The 25,569-nt window shown below is 36.5% G+C and overlaps 1 protein-coding gene across 6 annotated transcripts in view; it reads left to right on the top strand.

Moving 5' to 3' along the window:
- Bicd1 (BICD cargo adaptor 1) overlaps positions 1–25,569 on the top strand; it is a 123,026-nt gene that overhangs the window by 53,669 nt on the left and 43,788 nt on the right. For all 6 annotated transcript variants that reach the window (XR_003710049.1, XM_028757551.1, XM_028757550.1 and 3 more), the window contains exons 2-3: positions 17,618–17,830; positions 22,154–22,306. Coding sequence is in view for 5 of the 6 variants with exons in the window: in XM_028757551.1 (XP_028613384.1) it covers positions 17,618–17,830; positions 22,154–22,306 (366 nt within the window). In the remaining variant the exon portion in view is untranslated. The remainder of the gene's footprint in view (positions 1–17,617; positions 17,831–22,153; positions 22,307–25,569) is intronic.

Raw genomic sequence — 25,569 nt, 5'->3', positions numbered from 1 at the left:
TATTTATGTATATAAATGCAAGGGAACTGATTATCATAACAATATATATGAACGATTATGTTTTCAGTACATTTTAAATTTTAACTAAGCCACAGATTCTGTCAAAAATATAATCTTTCATCACTGACTTTTAAAATATGATTAATTTTTTAGCTATTGTTTTAAGTGGAATTTACTTATTCTAACAGAGAAAAGCACTGGTCTATGTGATTTTAGTACAATTAAAATTTTCTCCAAGTTTATGTGTACCTCATAGATTCAGTAAAAACAAAACAAGAGCATCTGATTACAGGGAAGTGATCTGATGACCTGTCTGGCATCTTCACTGTTCCTGTGGGAACTGTGATATAAGTACTCTAAGATGCTCTAAGTCTGTTTACCAAGATTCATGCTGCTTTTAATTATTTACCAGTGTGAAACCTCAATTTATGCCAAACATCCAGAAGGAAGATAGTGGTAAATGCTGAATATGCCCTTTTGATTTTGTGTATGTGGAGGCACACTTGATTTCCATTGATATGAATCCTTTTGTAAAATTAAAAATTTACATTTCTTGCTTTGATGCCTATTCACACACTTGAGCTAAATGAATTTTTCTGCTTCAATTTTTGAGTAGCTGGAACTCTAGATCTATGTTACCGTGAATAAATTTATTTGTTTTTCTTTTAGGCTGTCAGTATTTGTAGTTTTAAAGCACTCCTGACAAATAGAAAATATCTGTACCAGTCTTTTTATAAATAACATATACTAATACCTACTTTCTTTTACTATGTTTTTATCATCTACACTGTAAAGTAGGAAAAGTTTAGCCAATCTATCTTATTCAGAAGCGTACTCTGTATGACCCCCTATCTTTAAACTCCATTTTCAGAAAGCCTATAATTTAAAAAAAGACCTTGAATCTGTAAACTGTTCTCCTGGCCAGTCAGAGTCTGCCAATTGTCTTTGTTTATCCTGCACTGATTATACTGTTTGAGTTTGCTCAGGGGATATACCAAGAAGATTCCTTAAGCAGTGGCCTCATCTAGCTATGTGCTTCTCTGTGCTTAATGGTCTCCAGTGCCTAAGGAAGACTTCCAAATAGTGGCCAGATAAAGTTAATTTAAAGATTTTCCTAAAAAGACTCAGACACAATTTTTCTTAGGAAAAGGCATAAAATGAATTATAATGCAGAAAGTCCCCAGGAATGCAGCATGCAGAGACCAAAACTCAATGGTTAGAGAATGAAGAGCAGCAGCTGCAGCATGTGGCTCAGCTTTGCTGGAACTGTGCCATGCAACTGTGCTGGCTTCATGACCCTCGCTATTTTCAGTGGATATGGCTGTGCCAAGATGTTGAAATAAGTTCCCTTTTACAAAGGCGAATTACTTTGAAAAAGGAGACATACCTGGACCTAGAGACAAAAAAAAAAAAAATACTGCTAGATAGTGAGACACAGAAGATGTAACTTTTTTCATGAAATAGCAAAGATATTGTTCCCTTTATTGATCATTTGATCAATAAAATGATATTGATCATCATTTTAAATTATCTACAATCATTTTTACAGTACTCCTTTAAGAGCTAAGTTTCTATGTTTATATGTGTGCCTCATACTATGGATGGCATGATAATAATCATTGTATTTAATTCAGTTCTGTTTTGAAAATTGCACAGAGTACTTCATCCATTGTTATATTAAATTGTTTTTTAATTGATAAATGAATAAATCTTCAAACAAAGGACTGAAATCTGGAACTTGAGATGCTTGATTCTCTCAAAGAAAAGCCATATTGCAGTGTTGAAATTTGTGGCATAGATGTGTAATTTAAAATTCCTATTATTATTATAATGCTGAAAATAGAAGAATCACTGAAATAATTAGCTACATTTTTCTGAAGTACATTTTCTATTAATGGACTTCCAAATATTTGTTCTGTAACTTACTTTTCTTCTAATTATTCTAGATGATATCTGAAAATTTGTTGTTGTGTAAATAAATGGAGTTTCAGCTCCTCCCCCCCAAAAAAAAGAAAAAAAGAAAAATCTTATTAAAGAACTAATTATTTCACCTATTTATTTCTTTAGCATGGTTTAAAGTGATCCCTTTTAGCCAAAGTGATTGGACAGTCCAACTTCAATGCTAGCTTTCCACCAAGCCAGAGATTCTAGTCTCTTGATTACAAGATCATTTTACTCTAACAGCAACATGTGTGTGGAGGTCAGAGGATGACTTGCAGGGATCAGTTCTCTCTCTTTGTAATGTGGTCCCCAGGGATTGAATTCGAGTGGTCAGGCTTGATGACAGCTGCCTTTAACACTTTTCATACTTTTTAGAAATAGTTTGCATGCAGTTTTCTTCTGCTTTAAAAAAGTTATTTATTTTTACTTTTTAAAATTACATCTACTTATTTGGCATGGACACATGCAATAAATGTGAAGAGGTCAGGGGACAACTTATTAGAGTTGGTTTATTCTATGGGTTCTGAGAATGAAACCAAAGTTGTCAGTTTCTTTTACCCACTGAGCCATCATGCTGCCGCTCATCCTCTTCTTGGTTTATATGTTTCTAAGAGCTGCAGTGTCTGGTATGGTTTGTTGCTGTTTATTTGGTTAATTTTTCAAGATAGTGTCTGGCTGTGTGACCTGGCCTGGGCTCAAATTTGTGTCACTCTGCTACAATTTATCAGGAGCTGGGATTACAAGTGTGAGCCACCACACCTGGCTCTCAGTTGTCTCTGTGTACATTTATTTATGTATATATGTCCATAGTATTATATGCTGGAGTACATGCCAAGATCTACACCTATGGAGAACAGATTTTGAAGTTGTAGTGTCTTCCTCCAGTGCTATCCATCTTATAATTTGTGATAGGCTATTTTCACTGAACTTGGAGCTTGTATGACTGCTAGGCTGGCTGACTAGTGAACTCTGGGATCCTCCTGTCTCTGTTTCCCACTGCTTGGGCTTCAAACACATGCCACTACACTTGGCTTTTACATGGATGCTGGAGATCAAATTCAGGTCCTCATGTCCGTGCAGCAAGCACTTACCCACCCACTAAGCCATCTCCCAAGCCCTGATGATTCATATACATACATACATACATACATACATACATACATACACACATATACATACACACATACATACATAAATACACACATACATGTGTATAATTTGTTCAGCCAAAGCTAGAACTTCTTGTGATAATAAACACCTCTTAAATTTCAGGAACTTATAGGAGGAATAGTTTGATTCTCATGTTGTTCACTCATTGTAAGAAACCAGGACATGTCATTATTCTGAGACACAGGCTGAAGCAGCAGCTCTTCTCTAAGATTTTGATAGTCTTCTAGCAAAACGAAAAACCATACAATAGAAATGTGAAATGGCTCTCAAAGCTTCTGTAGACAGTGACACATGCTTTGTCTTCCACATTTTATAATTTAAGTCAGATAGGCAACTGGGAATGTGCATTTTTATTTGCCAGAGAAGAATGTCATACCTGACATAGCCAAGGTTGGCATCAGTGCAGTGAAGCTATGAAATTCTTTCATGGTGAGGATCAGTGCATATTTCTGATGCATATTTTTAATGCAGTCTACTACATGTACAAATTCTCCAAGTTTTGATATAAACAAATTCTTACTCGTTTGCATGATGAGGTGTGAGTTTGGCAAATTCCTGTAGTAGAGAGTGCTTTGTGTTCACCACTATCTTTCATTTTGTTCCTTGAGTTATAGGGAGGTTGCTTTCCCAAATCTTTCATATCTTTATAGGTACAGAAAAATATTTGTAGTAATAGATTGTAAGGAGGAATGATGAAGTCCAAGATGCTCTATCTCTCCTCTTCTTCCTTCCATCCTTCTTCCCTCTCACATTCCTCCTTCCTTTGTTCCTGCTTACTTCTGCCATTGGTGGGGCGGATTTAGTAAAGCCTGTTTTTCCAAATCTGGTGTTATATCCAAGAGATCAGAAACATCACTTTGAACACTACTGGAGCAAACACAGCAAAGTGTTAAGACACTGGAATTTTATAGTTTATTGTTGTTGTGCTACTATGTCCTTACCTTGTTTTGTTGTTATTTAGTTATGAGCATTTACTGGGGTATTAAATGCCCAAATACAGACCTAAAAATTTCTGAAAGTAGAAGTTACATTTTTACTCTTAATTTTTAATTTTCTTTTCAAAATTAATTGTAACTTAAATGGTCATATGTGGCTCTTAGTTACTACTTTGAACCACAGAATTTTAGGTAATAAGTGACCAAGCAAGCTCAGTCAATCAACAGAATCCCCAGGGAAGGAGTAAAGATTAAAAAGAAAAAAGATAATCAGAGAACACTGTAGCATGAGCCAGTTTTGAGGCTGAAGCGGGTATATGCCCCCCAACAACTTCACGTATACACATATGTACATAATACATACATACATACATACATACATACATACAGATAGACAGACAGACAGACACTTTACATATATACACATACATTTTTGGTGGATGGAGCAAATTCCAATGAGATGGTTCCAACCACTTTACATTCACATACATACACGTTTGATGGGTGGAGCAAGGCTTCAATAAGCAGGTTCCAACCATTTTACATACATACATACATACATACATACATACATACATACATAAAATACATATTGGGTGGATGGAATAAATTCCAACGAGTAGGCTCCAACAACAATTTATTTCTCCCACAGCTAAATATCCCAGCAAAATCTTTTAAGCAGTATAGAATTACAATGTGATTACATTCTGTTTTTCTTCTAGTGAATTACTATGTAAAAACAGTATGCTCCCCAATACCTTTACATAAAAAAACATTATGTAGTGCAAGTTAAAAAAAATTATTCCCAAGAACCTATGATGTTCCTAACTAATTAAGCAACTTGTTATAGGCTAACAAAGTATAAGCAAATGAGGTAATTGTTTCAACCAGTTTCTGCTACTGGCAGACCCCAATTTGAGGTTACAAAGAAAGGATCTTAAAAAGTAATCTTATAAAAATCTTAAAAGAATTATATATATATATATAGTCATTTTTTACTTTAAGTCCTCAGAATACAAATCTACTCCCCAGAAATTTTTATTAAGTCATATCAGGAAGCTGGGGGCAAAAATTAATTCAAGAAATTAATCATTGCCTAAATTGACAGTCCAGGCTCAGTAAAAGTTACATCAGTCAATGCTAGTTAGACTGCCATTGTTCTTGTTCTCTGACTCAAAAAGTACCTAGCTCAACTATTAAGAATATGCCTTTCTGAACTTCAAATTGCTCTCTAAGATTTTCTCTATCAGAGCCACTAGCAAAAACACACTAACCTAACTTCTTTAACAATTTATTTTTCTAAATTCTTTCTAAGGGTTATGGTTATTATTAACAATCTATATCTCTAAGCTCTTTCCAAGGACAGTAATTGAATCATTAAACTGCTCCAGCAGCAGTGCTTGAGAAAGATCAAGCATTATTACTGTGAGTGCCCACTTAGAGTTTTCATACAATTCTTAGAGAGGGATGTGAAGGCAACAAGCAAAGCAAAACTCCTCAATAGCATGAAGTCCTCAGGACTTGGAGTCCTCAGGGCAATGCTTCTCTGAGGTGCACACATCCTGATTGTGCTAACCAGTAGGCCACATTCCATGAGTTCTAAAGCCTTTTGTTGTTCCTTCTGCATGGCCCTCCATACTTTGCACAATGTCAGAAATCATAAAACAAAATCTGTTACTGAGTTTTTTTTTTTTATATTTAGAACTATTACAAATCTGGAGCTAAGTTGTGGGACTGCGTAAGGGTATCCTGGTTCATGGCTGAGCATGGGCCTGGAACCCTGAGACTCAAGTGAGAAATGGCAGGCGTTCTGCCACGTCCCCAGAACCCAGAGTCCTAAAGCACAGTCTCATCTCCATAGACCTACATTGTTCAGTCACGTAAAGGCCATTACAGCCCCTCCCAAAGTGCACAGGTAGAGGGCGTGACCATAGGCCTCAGGCCCTAGGGATTTACATACTAACGAAGGCCAGAGGGCGGAGCAAATTAAGCATTCTTTCCAGAACCTCCCCCTTGCTCCCTCTCTATTTAACTCAGGTCTGCCCTGAGGTTGGGGGGGGGGCATCCAAATCTATCCACCGTCTGCCATGAAAATAAACCTTTCTGGAACCAAGGACTTCCTTGTGTCATTGGAGCCTGCCATTGCCAAAGCCTCCAGCCTTTGGAACCCTAGACCTTCTCGTGTATGTGGGACCCGCCAGCCTGGAAACCCACCGGGACTCCACCACTGTGGTTTTTATTTTCCCACACTAAGTGATAAAAATATTAAATTAGAAAGCAAAATTACCTGAGTTACAGTATCTAGTCTCTTACTGATATATATTTCAGCAGATTATGAGCTGTATCTCAGTCTATTCTAAAGCAAGCCTGTAGGCTTAGGTAACTTACACTCTTTACAAATATGTGGTTGAAAATTCTTCTATTTCAATCAGACTTTTCCTCCTTAACCATCTTTTAATCACACATGCAGTGTGAGGTATCAGACTGTATGTATTTGTGTCAACATAATCTAATTCTTTATCCCAAGAAATACTTGCCTAGGAAGATAAGACAGTAAGTTAATAAATAATTCCAATGTTTACTTTAGGAAACTCTTACAAATCAATTTATCAGGACAAACAATTTGGTCTTTTGAGCAAACAACTTTCATATTAGAACAATGGGTTATTCACTTGGGCAAACAGTTTGATAAGTATGTGGAAGAATAATCATTATGAATTGTGTTAAAAGCGAATCTGCCCTGCATGTGGTGTGGTGTGTGTGTGCAAGTGTGTGTGTGTGTGTGTGTGTGTGTGTGTCAGGACTTCATGCAGTCCAGTTTGACCTCAAATTTACCACATTACAGAAGGTGGCCTACTGATCTTTCTTTTTCTTCCTCCTAAGTTCTAGAGTTATAGGCATGTACCAACACATTTGGCTTATAAGTGAAGTTTATAGTAGTAAATATTTAGATTAAAAAGGACAAAAGAATTTAGGTTCTTTACCAGACATGTTAAATACTAAGAGTGGAAGATATTTTCCTTGACAATTAGGTAGCTTTAAGGTTAATGATTATATTGCATTAAGAAATAGGATCAAGCCTCTGAAGTCTGGAAGCCTCACAGGACCTAGCTAGGATCTGTCATACTTGTCATGAAAAGTTTCACGTCAAACTTTTCTGGTTACAACATACAGATCAACAATAGGACAGGACTGGCATATCTCAGCATTTATTATAGTTATAGCCTTAGTTTGTCTTGTCTGAATCTAACTAGCCAATATACATTAGAAAATGTACATATATATAATATATATATATTATATATATATGCATACATGTATATTATAGCAGTAAATATTTCAATTAAGAAAGAACAAAGAAATTTAGGCTCTTTACCAGACATGTTAAATACAAAGAATGGAAGACAAATTTATAGCAATAAATATTTAGATTAAGACCATTTATCTTAAAAGTTTCAAAATGCTTCAAAAAATTCTTATGGAGTTGGGTGTGATGGCACATACTTTTAATCCCAGCACTGGTAGGCAGAGGTAGGTAGATCTCTGTCTCAAAAACCAAAACCACCCCACCACCACCACCTCCATCCCCAACTCCCAAACAAAAGCTAACCAAGCCAATCCAAAACCCAAAGAAATTTTATGTGGGGAATGATGGGATGATTATAAAGCATAGATTGCTAAAAGAAGAGTTCCAAAATGCTGTCAAACATAATGAGGAACCTGAATAACTACCATACAGTTCAAGTAAGCCATGAATGTCTCATTGATAATAAACAGCAGCAGTTGTCCAGTTTGATGGATTGCCTGAACATTCTGTTTTGTTGCTGGATATTCTTTCTTGTTAGTTTGCTCTGCATACACATACACACTTCTTTTTTTGATAGATGATTGACTGATGCCTCTCTACCTACTTACCTCATTATTTCATATTCCCCTTTAAGTCCTTTGAACTGTAAAAGGACTCTTTTATGGTCCCTAACTTTCATGGATCCTGATTACTACTCATTTCCTTCTTTTTCCAAGCCCTTGGTAAACTTGTCACTCTCAGCTAGAAGCTTTTTCCGCCTCCTCTCCCTCCTCCTCCTTCTTCCTCTTTCCTCTTTCATCCTCTTCCTCTTTCACCTTCCTCATCTGCAGTTTATTGTCAGTTATAAACCATTATCAAAAGCGCCTTGAATCTGATCCCTGGTGTCTCCAATTAATTTCCCATGATTTTTTTTCTTCTTCAGAATTTCAGGCCCAGTTCTTAACTTTCACATCCATTGTTTATTTAGATCTGTATTGATATTTTCTTTCTTTCTTTTAACAATGTATGCTCTGAACCTCAATATCCATACTTCTATGTAAGACAGAGAGATAAAGATATATGAATATATGAGGTCAGTGGAGGTGAGTTGTAGAAAAATAAAAACATGTGTTAGAAAAGAATGAGAACAATATTTTTAGGAGTTCTTGTAAATTTCTGGCAAGAAGCTACCCCAGAGTCTGTCTCCAGCTGCTCAGGGGTTCCAAGGAGGAAGTGTGGAGTTGACTACAAGAAGACACAGAGACATGTTAGGGATATAGGAAGCTCTAATTTTCTCTGATTTTATTTTTTTCTTTTATCCCTCATATACTACTCAGAACAAAAGTCTTTATGCAGAAAGAAATCACCTCAAAGTCACAAGTCATATATTAAAAAAAAAAATTCCTCAGAAACCTGCATGTGGTTAACCCCCTCCCCATTTTTCTTCCCATAATTACATCTTTACCCCAAAGCAATAATTCTTTCATTACTGATTGACAAAGTTTATGCAAGCCAAGAATATTTCAGCCAGTTTACCTGTACTGGCTGGCAGCAGGTTGCAGGTACTGTGTGGCAGATGTTTGTTTTTGTTTTATTCTACAAAGCTTTGCTCAACTGGCCTGATTAACCATCTACTTTATTTTTTCCCACTCATATTAGGATCATTTATTTTCCTCTTACAACTCTGTTTTCTTGAGGTGCATACCAAAAACCTGTAATTACATCTGAAAGCTACATAACCGGAAGACACAGACTTAACCATAGTTACAGGTACTTGATTGCTTTCTTTGATCACTGGCCTGTCTCCCACAGTCAAGACTTGTGGGCTTACAGTGCCTGAAACTTCCTTGTTTTTATTTTCTATTCTCAATAAGTTTTGCATTCAGCTGGGAAAAGGTATTTTCTAGACTTACTCCTATCTTCTCTATATCCCTCATTAGAAGCCCTAACCTACCTGTGTTTAAACTATTCCCAGAGTGCAACTGAATCATCATTCAGTCTAAACAACATTGCCCTGCGAAGATCATCACTTTTATTATATACTACAGGTAAATTGCACAAAGGAGAATGGGGATCTTCCATGAAATAATTACACAATGCTACTAAATACAAGGAGAACACAATAGCACCAAGCATGATAAGGTCTAGCAGTACCAAGTGGCATTCTAGGCAATAATTTTCCCACCCCACCTGGCTTTGCCTCTGTAAGGTACACTCATCACAGCTCCACTAACAGGTGAGCCATACTGCACAAGCTCCATCAGTCAATGTGGTTCTTCCAGCATTCCCATTACCATAGCTATTGATAATAATTAGAAGACAAAACTTATGTAAGATATAACATATATTTACAGTTATGATTAGATCATATATTATAAGAGAATCACAGAAAACAATCCAAGATAAGTAGTTTGAGTTTTCTGTGGCAATTCTACAACCACAAGTTTTCAGATTTTTTTTTCCTCTCCCATTTGTAGTGCTGGCTTACATGACAAAATTATGTCTCCAAATGCGTCTGTGCTCTAGCTATCATGTCTGTATTCTACACTGGAAGAAAGTAGATACCTTAAATGAATTGGTTAATTTTATATAGCTTCTCTGCTTTCTATCCACTAACTTCTGTTTATTCCTAGAAAACAACAAAGTTGGGGAGAGTAGCTTTGTAGCTTGGAAAATTGTTACTCCAAGAACATCAACATTATTGAATAAGGGGTGGGAAGATAATATGTCAACAACTCACAATCCTATTCACCATGGCTTACAAGTCTGGAGATAAAAGGGTAATGGGTTAACTTTAGTTTAGTCAAGCCTATTTCTTCCATTTCCTGTCTTTTGTTTGTTTGTTTATACTCTTCCCATTGATCCTGAGAAAGTTTTAAGTATATATTTTTGTGCTTTTTGTTTTGTCAGACAGAATCTCACTATGCAGTGTAGGCTAGCCTGGAACTTACTCCAGTTTCCCGAGTGTCCCACACTTGCCTATCTTTTGCATTTATTTGAAGTGGAAACTTCTAGTTCTTTGGGAAGTTAGTTATGTCAAATGATGTTTTGCTGGGACACACAGGTGAAAGGATGTCTTGCTAAAGCAAACATGTGAAAGAATATTTTCTTGAAGCAGACACAGGTGAAAGGATGTTTGGATATAGCAAACATATGAATGGACCCAGGATGAACAAGTATAAATATGACCCCACAGACAATGGGAGCCGAGCACTGAACTTTGGGTTGGTTTGCTCCGCTTCACTATTCTTCACTAAAGACATGCATGTATTGGTTCACCTTACATAGCATTGTTGAACTCAACTTATGATAACTTCAACATTGATAACTCACCCAGGAACTACTCTTGAAGTTCCTGTGGCAGTTGCCACTTCTGCAGCTTTGCCTCAGGCTGGTTGGCAAACTTGGTGGGTTCTTCAGAATTGAACTACAACTGCCTGGTATCTGCTTGCTGAAAGGACTGGACAGTAGCTGCCAGTTTGTGCCTGGGGGCTACCTGCCTAGAGGGCTGGTCTGCAGTTGCTGAATTGTATTTTGTGTTTGCTATGGGACTGCACTAGCCACCAAAGAACTACTGCTGAACAGCTCCACTTCCCCCATATCCTAATAACTTTTCCACTACCTCTGCTGGGTGGTGGGCTAGAGGAGAGGTTGAACCCTTATTAAAAGGAGGTTGCAAAAAATTTATGCCTACATTTACTGGGTTCTTTTTCTAATTTCAGGTCTGCCATAGACAACATGATATAATTGGTAGATAGATTCTGCTATCTAGCTTTGAATACTGTCTGTGTGCTACTTTATTCACTCACAGGCAACTAAACCTTGAATACTAAATTAAAATAATGCTCTCTCTTATTATAAGACATTATTTTGGGCCTAGGCAGTTTTTTACAAATTGAAGTAAAAGATCCTGTTTTATGAGAACAAGAAGAAAAACTCAAAACATATAGCCAATGCATATTATTAGCCAATAAGAATGCAAATGTCTAAATTCAGAACAAAGAAAACAAAAAAAAACAAGAATGTTTCATTTCTTTCTTCTTTTTCTGTTTTTCTCCTCCTCTTCTTCAAACATAGATGTATGTGTGTGTGTGCACATACATATGTGTGCATGCTAAGGTTAGGGGTTGACAATGGGGTTCTTCCTCAGTTGATCACTTTATTTTGGGGAAGGGTCTCTCAGTGAGCCTCAATCTCACAGATTGATACAGAATGGCTATCTAACAAACCTCAGGAATTCTTCCATTTCTCCCCACCCCCTCCACCCCCATCTAGAGGAATTTTAATCCAGCAACTTGGCTACTCTGGCACGGGATCATATCCAAAGACCCAAGTCTGTGCGATTTGGCTGGAATACAGCCACACCCTTAGTGTACATCTTTAATTTCTCTGGCTGAAATACTGATATGCAGTGTAGAGAGAATAAGACAGTTTGTGGAGACAGTACAGTAGCGTTTGGAAGTATAGTACAGTTCAGCAAGGTTGAGTTCAGAAGCAGCTTTTCCAAACTAAGCAATTCAGTGAGAAGTTGAGAGAAGTTAGTTAGCCAGTCAGAATTCAGAAAGACTTAGAAAGGGTGAGCTTATTCAGCAGTAAGTCTTGGAGGCTGAGAACATTCTAGACCTAGGTTAGCAGGTGGAGGATGGAAGCTGAAGCCTTCAAGGTCTAGGCTTGCAGATTTGATTGTATGGATGCTAGAAACTTCCAGGTCTATGCGTGGAGATAGTTAGATACAAATGTTCCGGGTTCAGTCCATGCCATGTATTTATAAAGCTTGGGTACAGCTCTCATCTCATCTCCTCTTCTGAGGAAATAAAAACATTTACACCCCTTGTGTTGGGATTGCAGATGTGCGCTGCTTTCCCTGACTTTTTTTTTTTTTAACACAGGTACTGGATATTGAATTCAAGTTCTAACATATGTATGGAAAGCCCATATATGTGTAACTACCCATTGAGCCATCTTTGTAGCCCTCTTTTCTGTATTTGATGAAAATCACTTTATTTGTTCTACATTGTCAAAAGTGAATTATAAAAATAATATACTTCACCATGATAATTCAACATCAATACTAATTCCTGTTAATAAGGCAAGGTCAAACATTTCCTCATTTTCTTGTTTTGGTTTTCAGAAAAGCCATTTTTTTCCTCCCTGGAGTAGTATGAGGTAGCTGTTTTCCAGAAGAAAAAAACCAACCAAACAAAATAAAGCAAAACAAACCTTTCTATGGTTCTATCTTCTGAAAAGAAGCTTTCCTTTTCTGAGTCTTAAGCTAGAATAATTTCCTCTGAGACAATCTTCTTATGTAAGCAGACTAGTAAAGGCATAGCTTCAGATGATTCCAGTTTGTTTTTCTTAGCTGAGTAGAATAAATGGTTTATTAAGTTCTCCAAAGAGACAGGCTTGCTTTAATATGAAATTTGCATATAAATAAAACATCTAGATTTCTTCATACAGTTTAAATGAAGCTAACAATTTTGTGCTTCAGTGCATAGGCATTCAATGAATAGCAAGAAAGATGGAAAAAAGAAAGTGCAGGAAAATTAGAGAAAGAATGTAATTGGGGATAAACATTTGAATTTTAATTGGGAAAAGGAATATGAAATATAATTGTTATACTTAGGGCATCAGGAAATAACACAATGATTTAAAAAGTAATTTCTTTTTAATTTGCATTTAATAACCAAGATATTCACTGGAGAAGACAGAGAAAAATAGCCACCCAAATTTTATATATATTTGCTTTTAAAAATGGATGTTGGGGGAGCACTGACTGCTCTTTCAGGCGACTCAGATTTAATTCCTAGCACCCACTGAGTGGCTCACAACCATCTGTAACTCCATTTCCAGAGGGATTAGAGACTTTCTTCTGGCTTCTGTGGGCACTAGACCATAAGTGATGCACAGGTATACATGCAGACAAAATGCCCACATACATAAAATAATAAAATTAAAAATTAAAACATGACTCTGTAAGATATCTAGAGAATTTCTTTCTAGTTATAATATTACAAAAATATTTGTATTTCAGTCTTATTTCTGGATAGATGTGTTCTGCTAAGCAAGCAGGGTTTTTTTTTTTTTTTACTTCTTGTTACACATATGTTTTTCCATGTGTTGATTATTGATGTTTATGTATTTGGATGGCATCAGTAGTAATAAGAGACTAGGACCTAATATAATGGAAAGAAGCTGAAGTAGAGCCATATAATTATGGGATTACAGCCATCGATATTTTTGATCTCAAGATTTCTTGATGCCAGCAAAGATAAGAACTGGAAATTTGAAGATGGATTAAGGAAAGAAAGCTTTGCATATCTGTCAGTTACACTTTACTAAGTTTGAATACAGATTCTACTATGAGACCCATAGTTGGGCAACAGTGAATTTTCAGGACTGAGCAAGTGATGTTAGACAAAGATTTGAAAATCTTGAGTTTATCTGTTTTCAAGGTAGAAGATGACACAAGTGGGAGCTTTTTGGTATTACTCTTATATTCTTTAACTATTTTACAAGTATAAAATAAATACATAAATATATAAAATCTAAAATCAAGTATATAAAAATATTATTTTATAAATAAAAATACAAAAATTATAAATATTTGATAAGTATAAATTATAAATGTAAATATATTACTCTCATAAAGAAAAATTCAAAGATTTGTAGTCATATTTTTTCTTTAATAGTATATATATTTAAAAATATATGTGTATATTACAGAAAGAAAATACTTCTATGTTCATTAAATTCAACATGAGAATGATTTACCCTTGTACAAATGTTGTCATCTGTAGATTGCCACTCATATGTCTTATAAGAGACTTTCAGTTAGATTCAGAAAATTCAAAGTATTAAATAACTTAATGAATAACTACAGCTGTGTCAGATTCCTCTTTCTTCTCAGTGGAACTCTCCTAACGTCAGTACCTTCTGAATACAAGTGAGATATCATGGGATATCCTTGAAGGAGACACATTTACATCATTATGACTTGGCAAATAGCAGGGAAGGAGAGGCATTAAGGAGTTTGAGAGAAATTGATGGTTTATACAAAAATAATTAAAATCTGTATTTTATTTCATCTGCAGAAATAAATTTCAGGTAGATTATCAGACTTAAACATTAGATTATAGCAATGAAAGATGCAATATTGTAAGCAAAAGGAACAGATTTTGCAAATTTGTAATACAGTTACAAAAACAAATTACAACAGACTACGTAAGGACGGTTTCCAACATGTAAATTTAAAAATCATATAAAATATATTTTAACAAATGCATACAAATGTGGTGAAGAATAAATAAAATGAAAAAAATGATATTTGGATTGTGTTAATTTGGGCAGAAGCTGGGAATACAATGAGGGAGACAAGAACAATAAAATGTGGACAGATTTTTGGGGCTAATAGAGTCTGCTATGGTTTTTTTAAGTTATAAACATTTGTTTATTTTTGTTGTAGTTTGTCATATATTTTCTTTTATGTATATTTAGCATATAATGAAGTTCTGAAATATCTCAGATAGTTAAAAAGAGAATTTGTTGAACAAGCCAGAGCCCTAACCCTTTACAAACTATCAAGAAGAAAAAAATTGCTTGTGGCTTGAGAGATAGTTCAACTGTTAAAAGTGCTTCATTCAGAGTACTGGAGTTAAATTCCCAGCATCCATACTGGGTAGCCCACAGCTTCCTATAATTCCAGCTTCAAGATATTTTATGTTTTTTTCCAGATTCTGAAGGCACCTGCACTCACATATGCACAGACAACTGTTTAATACACACAATTAAAAATAAAGCTTAATCTAAACAAACAAACAAACAAACAAACACGTTTTTTCAGATTCAGAAGATAAATGACACATATTTACATGTGGAACCTATATTTCAAATTTCTCTCTCTCTCTTTCTCTCTCTCTCTCTCTCTCCCTCTCCCTCCTCCTTCCTCCCCCCTCCTTCCCTCCCCCCCGGGGTGTGTGTGTGTGTGTGTGTGAGAGAGAGAGAGAGAGAGAGAGAGAGAGAGAGAGAGAGAGAGAACCAGATGGAAGGAAAAGGATTTTAAGGGGATAGGAAATAGAGAAGATAGTGGAATACATGTGACATACGAGTAGGAGGACTGAGTGAAAGAAAAGAACTACTGGGAGGGAGGGTAAGAGAGCACAGGAGACGGAAGTGGGGAAAAGGAACAGATGAGAACAAAGAAAATGATACACATATAAAGATGTCACAATGAAATCCCATTACTTTGTATGGTAACCTAAAAATTAATAGCAAAAGTGAAAAAAATTAGGCCTTAAGTTGACATATTTAATTAAGAAGCTATTGGGTATTGTATTGGGATAAAAAATTTCATGAGTGCTAAATTAACTTTGAGGATATTTAAGAAGTATTGAAAATATGGTGCATATTATCACTGGCTGTTATGGGCAGGGATGTTTCTTTTGCAGTGTTATCGATGACTGCAGACTCACAATTGAGAATTAAAGACATTAATGGCTTCAATGGCAATGCCCCCACCCCCGGAAAAAAAAAAAGAAACTGTCCAAACAGGAAGCAATTAAAGGGAGTTCTTAAAAATTGTGATAAAAATGCTTAAGTGTAGCTCTTCACAGTTTATGGCTTCTGGCTGGGCGGGTGTTATAGGGAAGGACTCAGTTATTTTAAGGGGCTGGCCATTGGGAGTTTGACCATTAGTCATGGTCATGAGGATATAGGCAACACAAATTGAATGTGGTTTGTTTGTTTGTTGTTTGTGGGAGAGAGCACAAGGATGGGAGGGTGCCAAAGGATAATCACACTACAATCTACAGACCCAGAGAAGTTATGTAACAAAGGGGGGAACATATATTTTTTTTTTACTTTTTTTTTAATAATTTATTTTTTCTCAAGTCGTAATTCATTCACACAGGGGTTATAAATACAGAAAGGCAGGATGTGGGGAAGGGAATGACACTGGAGTGTGGGTGATCAGGGGGAATACAGATATCATCAGAACCGGGTATTGGCTGGGTGAAGGTTCAGGGGACAAGTCACTATGACTCTGCCTATGACTTGCTTGTCCTTATCTAAGTTGGTATTGTCTGCCCAGGCTACCTATTTACAAGGTCTATGACTTCTCAGGCTTGTAAATTTCTATAAAAGCTGCCTGTTTACATTAGCTTATAGCCATCTGTTTCAATGTTTTTCCACTGAGACCCAAGACTTGGTGTTAGTATACATGTATGACAGGCCTATTGCTGATTTTAGGCCTATGGTTGATTTTAGGCCTTCAGTGGGTAAGCAGGGCTGCCCCTGACATCTCCTCCCTTCTCTAAGTATAGAAGGGCTGTGGCAATTCTAAACTTGCGAAGGCGGGGATAGAGGCCTGACCTCCAGTATTTGAAGGGGACCTTGTAATGGCTCCAGTCCCCTTTTGTTGTCCAGTGAGGCATGAGGGCCATACCCATCCCGATGTCTTTTTTCTGGAGAGGGGATACTTTTGACATCAACCCTTATGCAGTCAGGCTTGTCCCTCAGGGAAGGGGGGAACATATTGATCTCCCTGAAAATTTCCCAGGGGAACTAGAGTACATTTTATGTGTGCACTGGTGGTGGGGACTGGAACAAGAGGATCAGGTCAGGGGGAAGGAATGCAGGGAGAGACAGCTAGAATTGAGGGGTAGTATGGAAGCCCAATACAGTGGAAGCTTTCTAAAATTTATGAAAGCAATCCTAAAGAAACATCCAAATAACAGGGGAGACAGTGGGTTTTTTTTTCCCCTTAAGGGTATTATCCATAATTGGTCTAGCATTATTGCCAATGTACTAAAAATTGATGCAACTATTTTCTTTCTTGGAAAATATTTGTGGATGTTTTCTAGAAAGAAAACATTAACATAAAATTTAATGAGCTATAGGATATATCTAAACAATGTAGCATAAAGCACCTAACAATGTTTTTAAGTTTTCTTTGACTAATACATTTTTGCAAGATATTTAAATTTTTTCTTTACCTTATAATTGCATTTGAAAAGGCTGGAAGTATACCTTAGGTATTTAACATGTACTTAGTCTAAGTGAGAGCCAGGGCTCAATCCTCCCAGACTGGGTATGAATTATTAGAAGCATTAGACATGATGGACTGTTACACATTTGTGTATGTATATTCATTTATTATTACTTTTCGTATCTAGCAGTATTTCAGAGTAGCTTTCTTATATGCAAAACCAAATAAAACATTTGGCTAAGTCTGTTCAATTATCTTGAGGTGTTTTTCATTGTGCATTCTCTCTTTCCAAATTCTCTGCAGGCATTTGGGCAGTCCTTCTCTATTCACCGTAAAGTGGCTGAGGATGGAGAGACTCGGGAGGAAACACTTCTTCAGGAGTCTGCATCCAAGGAAGCTTACTATCTAAACAAGATCTTGGAGATGCAGAATGAGCTGAAGCAGAGCCGGGCTGTGGTTACAAATGTCCAGGCAGAAAATGAGAGGCTCTCAGCTGTTGTACAGGAACTGAAAGAGGTAAACAAGCCAATTCCCTTTAAGATTTGTCTTTCAAGATCCAATTGTCTTTAGAAATCCTCTTACAGAGACGTGTTTCACCAACTCCACTAGATATTTTTAATCCAGTTAGGTTAACAAGCAAATTTAAACAATAGGGCCAAGCTATAGACTAACTCTTTAACACATGGGTTATAGTATTAAGCTTCTTTCTATTCAGCATGGAGATGATATTCCACCACTACCACCAGAGAGGGGGGGGGAGGGAGGGAAGGAGGGAGAGAGAGAGAGAATGAATGATTCATTGAAAAGAACTCTTAAAAATTGTGATAAGGATGCTGAAGTGTTGCTCCCCACAATTGATGACTTTTGGCAGGGTGAGGTAGGGCGAGAGGGACACAGATCTCAGTTTTCTTTTCTTTTTCTTTTTCTTTTTCTTTTTTTTTTTTTTTTTTGTGGCTGGAGAGACAGCTGTGGGTGCTGGGAACCAAACTCTTATATTTTTAGTTGTGAGCCTAGCCTTTAACGGCTGAGTCATCTCTCCAGCCCCTCAGTTTTCTTTAAGTGACTGGCCACTGGGAGTGTGATCATGCTCCAGTGAATAAATGGGCAACACAAAGTGACTTGCTTTTTCTTTTCTTTTTTCTTTTCTTTTCTTCTCTTCTCTTCTCTTCTCTTCTCTTCTCTTCTCTTTTCTTTCTTTTCTTTTCTTCTTTTTTTGGGGAGGAGGACCACAAAGGGAAGGGTGGATGCTAGAAGACTGGGAAGTGTGTGTGAGTGGATGAATTATGTGAAATTCCCAAATAATCAGTAAAAACATTATGTTGGAAAAAAATGTAGTTCTTATTTTCTGTCTCCTCCCTCCCAACAAGGTTCCCATGCTAGTGCTTGGCCGGTGTACTTGTTACTTTTTGGTTAAATGAAGAATTGATTCACTATGTTTTGCCAACTGTGTTTCTAGTTTTTGAATATATAGAGAATAATTTCTTTAGTTTTCTATTTGTCTGGACAGGTTTAGCTTATCACCAACAAGTTTATTTTGACAAAACTGTCTCATCATCTTCTTCTCAGAATGTGGTCTGAAGTCATGTGGTTTGAGGTCAGACCCTGGTCATTCTTTAGTTTGTTTTGCAGCATCTGTGTAGTCAAATGTATAGTAAAGTGTTTGTTATGTTTAGGTTGATCAATAGAGGCTGAGAAATTGTTATGAGACTGTTTGAACCTTGAAGAAATGTTGTCTTTATAGAATTCTGCACTTGGTGCTACATGAGAGCTTACAGCTGCACTAATCTTAGACCTAAGACACTCCTGGCAAACCTGGAATTCTTACTTTTGATTATGGTTAGCCATTGTCAAAAGGGACTAAGATTTGTGTGGGTTGTCTGCTCTCATGAGCAACAGGGCAAGATAACTTTGGCAGTTGGAACCTTTCCCAGCCTCAGTTAACCTTGTATGGTGTTTGAATAAAGTAACTGGAGTGAGCTAGCTGGATGTCAGTCTTCTTGGAGTGGCTGTACCCTTTGCACCTTCAGAAAATGAAGGATTAGCATCTTGGTGAGCTTCTCTCTATACTGCAGGAACTATGACCAATATCAGTCAATACATCTGTTTACAATGTGTTAAAAAAGAGGAAGAAGGAGTAGAAGAAGAGGAGGAAGAGGAGGAGGAGGAGAAAGAGAAGGAGGAGAAAGAGGAGGAGAAAGAGAAGAAGGAGGAATAGTAGAAGAGGAGGAGGAAGAGGAAAGAGAAAGAGAAGGGGGAGGAGAAGGAGAAGGAGGAGGAGAATAAAGAGGAGGAGGAGGAAGAGGAAAAGGAGGAGAAGGAGGAGGAGGAGGAGGAGGAGGAGGAGGAGGAGGAGGAGGAGGAGAAGGAGAAGGAGAAGGAGAAGGAGTCACTACTCACTACTGACTATTACCAACTATCTTTACCTTGGAAATCCTTAAAAATGCAAACCATTGGATCTATGTACTGACTTTCTCCTTAAATGTTCAACTCAGTTTTAATTTTTTCTGTTTCAAACTTTCATTGGTTATCTAGTCAATATCTTTAATCCCTATAGAAAACTAGGCAGATGCCTTTAAAACAAATAATCTGTCTTCTTTTATTATAGCTTTTATTTGTTTTTTCAAGAAGGTCACAAAAGTGAAATCATTTAGTATGTAGTTTTGAGACTGTTTCCTTTTTCCTATCATAATGCATTTGATATCTTTGTTGGATATTTCAACATCAAATTATAGCTGGATATTATTCTACTGTATTAACATATTATAGTTCATTTAACTGATTGCCCTAGCTTTGATTCCCAGCATCCACATAGTGACTGGCAAGCATCTGTAACTCTAATTCCAGTGCCATCTTCTGGCCTCTCTGGGCACCAGGTATTAAGTGATGCACATACATACATGCAGGCAAAACATCCATGCATATAATAAACATGAAATAAAACTATCATTTGCCAGTATGTAATTGGTGCTTTTTATTACTATAATAAAGTACCTGAGATAGGCTATTTTGCAAAGAAAAGAAAATGATTTAGTTTACAGTTGTAGCACAAGGGAGTAAGTAAAGACTCCTTTGTACTACTAAGTTAGACTGAAAAATTCTACTTGTCTGTGGTTTGGGCTGGGAGACAGATGCCTGGAAAGTACATAGTACAGTTTTAGAAAAATTGTTAAATGAAGAATTTTACACAAGAGTAGGCCTGGTTAAAATGTGACCTGTGAATGTGACATGTGCCTGTTGTGGGAATAGTTAACTTTGACCTGTGATATATGACAGCAATCTGGCTTCCTCTGACCCTTGGGCTATAGGAGGCAGGATGTGTTCTTGTCAACTCTCTGTTTAGGTTTTCACTAGCTGGAAGTTGTGCTTCTCTGCCTCTATGATACTATCATTTCTAATGATTTTGTCTATAAATTGTTTAAAATATTCCTTGAAAAGATTTAAGGTCTTATGGTCAAATACATTTAACAAATGGTAAATACTGCATTTTTCCTCTAACAGACTTAATGTACACTAGGATTTTAAAGGTTCTGAGAGACCTAGAAGAAAAAAAAATGTGTAGTTTTAACCTATCAGTGTTTCCTGAACCTCTTTTTATTTGAGGATGTCTATTTATCTTTCAAGCTATGGACACAAAGATGTGTCTCTCCTTCTCTCATTAATTGTACTCATACTTAAGAGTGATAAGTCATATCAGTCATAAATTAGCATGGGTGAATCATTAGTACATGTTTCTACAGAGATGGAAAGTGAATAAAGAATGAAGATACATGGAGTGGAGGTCAACAATAAAGAGTTTTTAAACAATGGAGAATTTTATATAGGGTCTCAATAAGTTATAAAATTAAAGTAATAGGCCCTTTTTTTATTGCTATGCTCTGCCTAGCCCTACCCCTGCTAAATAATCACTATTGAAAGTTTGGGGAGAATTTTCATAAATATGTTTATAACATGAAAGTGAGGTTTGTGTGTGCACGTACACATATATACACTCACTTTACTCATTTTTACTGTTTTGTTTTTTGAGATAGAGTCTTATATAACCCAAGCTGTCCATGATTCTCCTTCAGCCTTCTAAGTTCTGGAAATCCAGATGTGTACCACAGTACACAGTCCCTCCCCCTTATTTATCTATTTTTAAATATAAATCTTTACAAATATTTGTTTTTATTTTGTGAGTATGAATATTTTCTCTATATGTATGTAAGTGCATTGAGTGCATGCCTGTTGCCTGTGGAGACTGAAGAAGGCATGGAATATGCTGAACTAGAGTTACAAATGGTTGTGAGCTATCCTGTGAGTTCTGGAAATTCAATCCATGTCCTCTGGAAGAGCAGCAAATGCTCTTCACCACTGAGCCCACTCTCTTATTTTTAGTACACACGAGACACTACTGTGCATACTAGTCTACAGCTTATTTTTTCATTTAATGATATATTGTAGCTATGGTTCTCTTTTAATAAATTAAAGTTTCTCTTGGTTGTATTTCTCATAATTTTGAATAGTTTTGTAATTTAAAGAAAATAATTTATTTCAGCATTACTCCAAATAACAAAAATATAGCCTATTTCCCATTCTTTGTGTGAATAAACATTAATTTGCTTAACTCTTTATTTATTTCTTTGAAAATGTGTTTAAGAATAATTTTTAAATATCAGATTGCTGAGTCTGGTATATGTGATCTAAAAGTTTTAATGGATATCATTAAATTGTCATCTTAAAAAGTGTACCAATTTAAATGTAGGAAATCATTCTATCATTTAGCTACCAGGTTTTTGTCTACATTTACTGAAACCTAGAATAGAGAAAAGTTATACTGATTTTTTTTTTGTATTGTTTCAGAACAATGAGATGGTGGAGCTACAGAGAATACGAATGAAAGATGAAATCCGAGAATATAAATTCCGGGAGGCCCGACTACTTCAGGACTACACAGAATTGGAAGAAGAAAATATCACATTGCAGAAACTAGTGTCCACATTAAAGCAGAACCAGGTGAGGTTTAAGAGTTTTAAAAAAGTCATACCACAGATGGATTCACATGTTCTAATAAATGAGGTTTACTCTTCCCTTTCTTTTTTTCTAAAGACTTGTCTTTACTATTTGTTGTCTGTGTATGAGCACACACAGAAGTACTCTGGAAGAGCAATATGTGCTCTTAACTGCTAAGCCACCTCTTCAGCTCTATACTTTCTCTCTCTCTCTCTCTCTCTCTCTCTCTCTCTCTCTTTTTTTTTTTTTTTTTTTTTTTTGGTTTTTCGAGACAGAGTTTCTCTGTATAGCCCTGGCTATCCTGGAACTCACTCTGTAGACCAGGCTGGCCTCGAACTCAGAAATCCGCCTGCCTCTGCCTCCCAAGTGCTGGGATTAAAGGCGTGCGCCACCACCGCCCAGCTTATATTTTATTTCTTAGGAAAGAGCTTGTCAGTTTTTTCTTATACTCTTTTCATTTGTATACTGGAATTTTTCAATCTTCCTATGTCAGCTAAAATATACAAGAAAAAAAATCATGTAAGTAGTATACTTTACTGTTTATTAAGTAAGAAGAATGCTCATTTATTTTAGCTCTGTGCTAATTTGTTTTAGTAGTAAGTCAAATGTATTATAGTAAATTTAATTTAGCAACTTCTCATTGTTGCTGAGTATACTAACTTGTTTTACATGGCATCCTCAAGATCTTCCTATAAGCACTTGTTTGTCTTTCTCCTCTTCCCCTTTCTTTCCTTTCCCTTCTATCTTTCCTTCTCTGTCTCCCTCCACTCTCTTCCCTTCCCTTTCATCCTTCCTTTCCCATTCTCCCTTCCTTTACCCAATTCCTTCTTCATTCCCTTTCCTTCCTTTCTCTCTTCTTTCTTCTTCCATTTCTTTCCTTTTCTGTCTCCTTTGCCTTTCTCTTATGATTTCTCCTCCCTCCCCTTTCTTCCTTCCCTTCTTTTTTCTTTGTTTTCTTTCCATTTCATCTCTCCTTCTCTTTTCCTTCCTCCTCCTCCTTCTTGTCTGTCTGTCTTATTTTTTGGGCAAATTGTTATCAGTACATATAGAAAAGTATAAATTAATAGGAAGAAAATAATGAGAAAAAATGTTCAATTTGTTTTTCAGCTGTAACTTCATTATAAAACTCCTTTGTAATTTACATTTTTTTCCTGTAATGAGGCCTAGATGGTGTCTTAGTTTCTTTTTGTTGCTGTAACACAATATCCCAACAAAAACAACTTGAAGGAGAAAGGATTTGTTTTGCTTTACAGTTCTTGGGGACATAGTCCATAATGGAGGAGAATGCATAGTAGTAACAAGCAGGAAAGACATGGCAACAGAAACACAGGGTTAAATGGTCATATTTCATTTGCCTCCGGAAAGCAGACGGTGATCAGGTAGTGGGCCTGGGCCATAAGGCCTAGTGACCCCTAGTGACCAACTTCCACCATCAAGACTATCTTCTAAAAGTCCCACAACCTTCCCAAGCAGGACCATAGGTAGGAGTCATGTATTCAAACATGTGATCATATCGGGTGTATTTAACATTCAAACCACAACATTCTGGCTCCTCTAGACTCATGACCATCACTCGGTGCAAAATGTATTTAGTCTAACTAAATCCTACAGCTTCATGTCTGCCATCTGGAGCTTGTGATGAAATTGGCTGGGCCCGTTCTTTTATCTCGCCTTCTGCAGCACACATAGTCTCTCTCTCAGGTAGGCTTCATACCACACCTACAGCTTTCCTTGCCGGATGTCTCCTGGTCCTGGTATCTTCAATATTCTGGGTCTCCACTATAGCTTAGTATTCACCCTCACAGCTTCACACAGGGGTCTTTCAGGACCTTCTTTCAGGAACTTTATCCATAGCACATACTGTTTGGTCTCAATAGTTCTTTGAAACTGTGGAAGGAGACTACACAACCCTTTCAATATTGCATCTCTCATGCCTGCAAATCCAGTGCCACATGGTACTAGCAGACACTAGTAAGTTCTGGTGCCACTTTAGGATGGATCATGGCTCCTTCATATCACAGTTGTTATTAGAATCTGTGTGCTGACACTAGGGAAATATTTCCCTATGTAATTGCTTTCCAGAAGCTGAAAATTACATGGGCAGTAGAGCTTTGGCTTTCTAAAAACACTCTTTTACCTCAATTATTACTCTTTATCACTGCAGACCTACACAAAATAGTAATAACTATGCCACACATAGAATTCTGTCATGCCTAAACATCTCACCAACAAAACGTATCAGATTACATTTTAATTCAGGCTTAAATAAATTCTCAGAACATATGCAGAATATCACCAGATGCTTTGCTAGAGTATCACATGAATAGCATTTTTCCTAGTTCCTGATAGACTCTTTGTTCCCCTCTGAAATATCATAAGCCAACCCACCACTATCTTCATTTCTTTCTTCCTTTGAGTTTCCAAATTCCCACCAGAACAACCCATTAAGCTTTGTTTACACCATTCAAGAGCTTTTCTAGCCCAAAGTTCCAAATTCTTCCAGATTCTCCCAACAACCCAGTTCCCAATGCTTAAGAATCTTATGGTCAGGTTTATTACAACAATAACCTTACTTCATGGTCCCAAATTATGTCTTATCTACTTTCTTTTTGCTGTGATTAAAATACTCTGAAAAAAGCAACTTAATGGAGAAAAGGTTCATTTTGTCTTTTAGAGCTCAGAGGTAACAGATCATCACGATGGAGAAGGCATGATTGCAGGTAGAGAAGGGATAGAGGCAGGAGCATGAAGCTGGCCAGATTATAAATATTTAAAGTCTATCCCTAGTAACTCACTTTTTCTACCTCCCAAAGGTTTCATAACCTTTCCAAATAGCACCTCCATCTGGTGACTAAGTGTTCATACATATGAGTAGATTGGGGGATATTTCACCTCCAAATCACAATATTAGTTTTCCTAATTGGTTTGCACTGTGAGTTTTCACAATTATTGTTGTTTGTATTCTTAAATCTGCAATATGATAATTTATTTATAAATACATTGTCTCAAGTAATTCATCAAAGATGAACTGAAAGTTCTAATCTTTCAGAGGGTCTTGCTCTAAAACAAGTATAAAGCTATTTACATCTAGTTTAAATCTATTATAATCATTCAGTCAGGACATCAACCAAGTACCAGACACAATATTAAGCTGGTGAGATATGGGAATCTATAGAGTATGGGTTTTGACTTTGGTAAATTTGGAAACAACCCACAATGCATGATTCTACTTTTTCTCCCCTTTCAGTTTGGTACCAAGGTCTAAA

This window comes from Grammomys surdaster, unplaced genomic scaffold (assembly GCF_004785775.1).
Source record: "Grammomys surdaster isolate TR1022 unplaced genomic scaffold, NIH_TR_1.0 126176, whole genome shotgun sequence".
NCBI lineage: Eukaryota > Metazoa > Chordata > Mammalia > Rodentia > Muridae > Grammomys > Grammomys surdaster.
The sequence above is the reverse complement of the archived record's forward strand: the minus strand, read 5'-3'. Positions and strand labels throughout refer to the sequence as shown.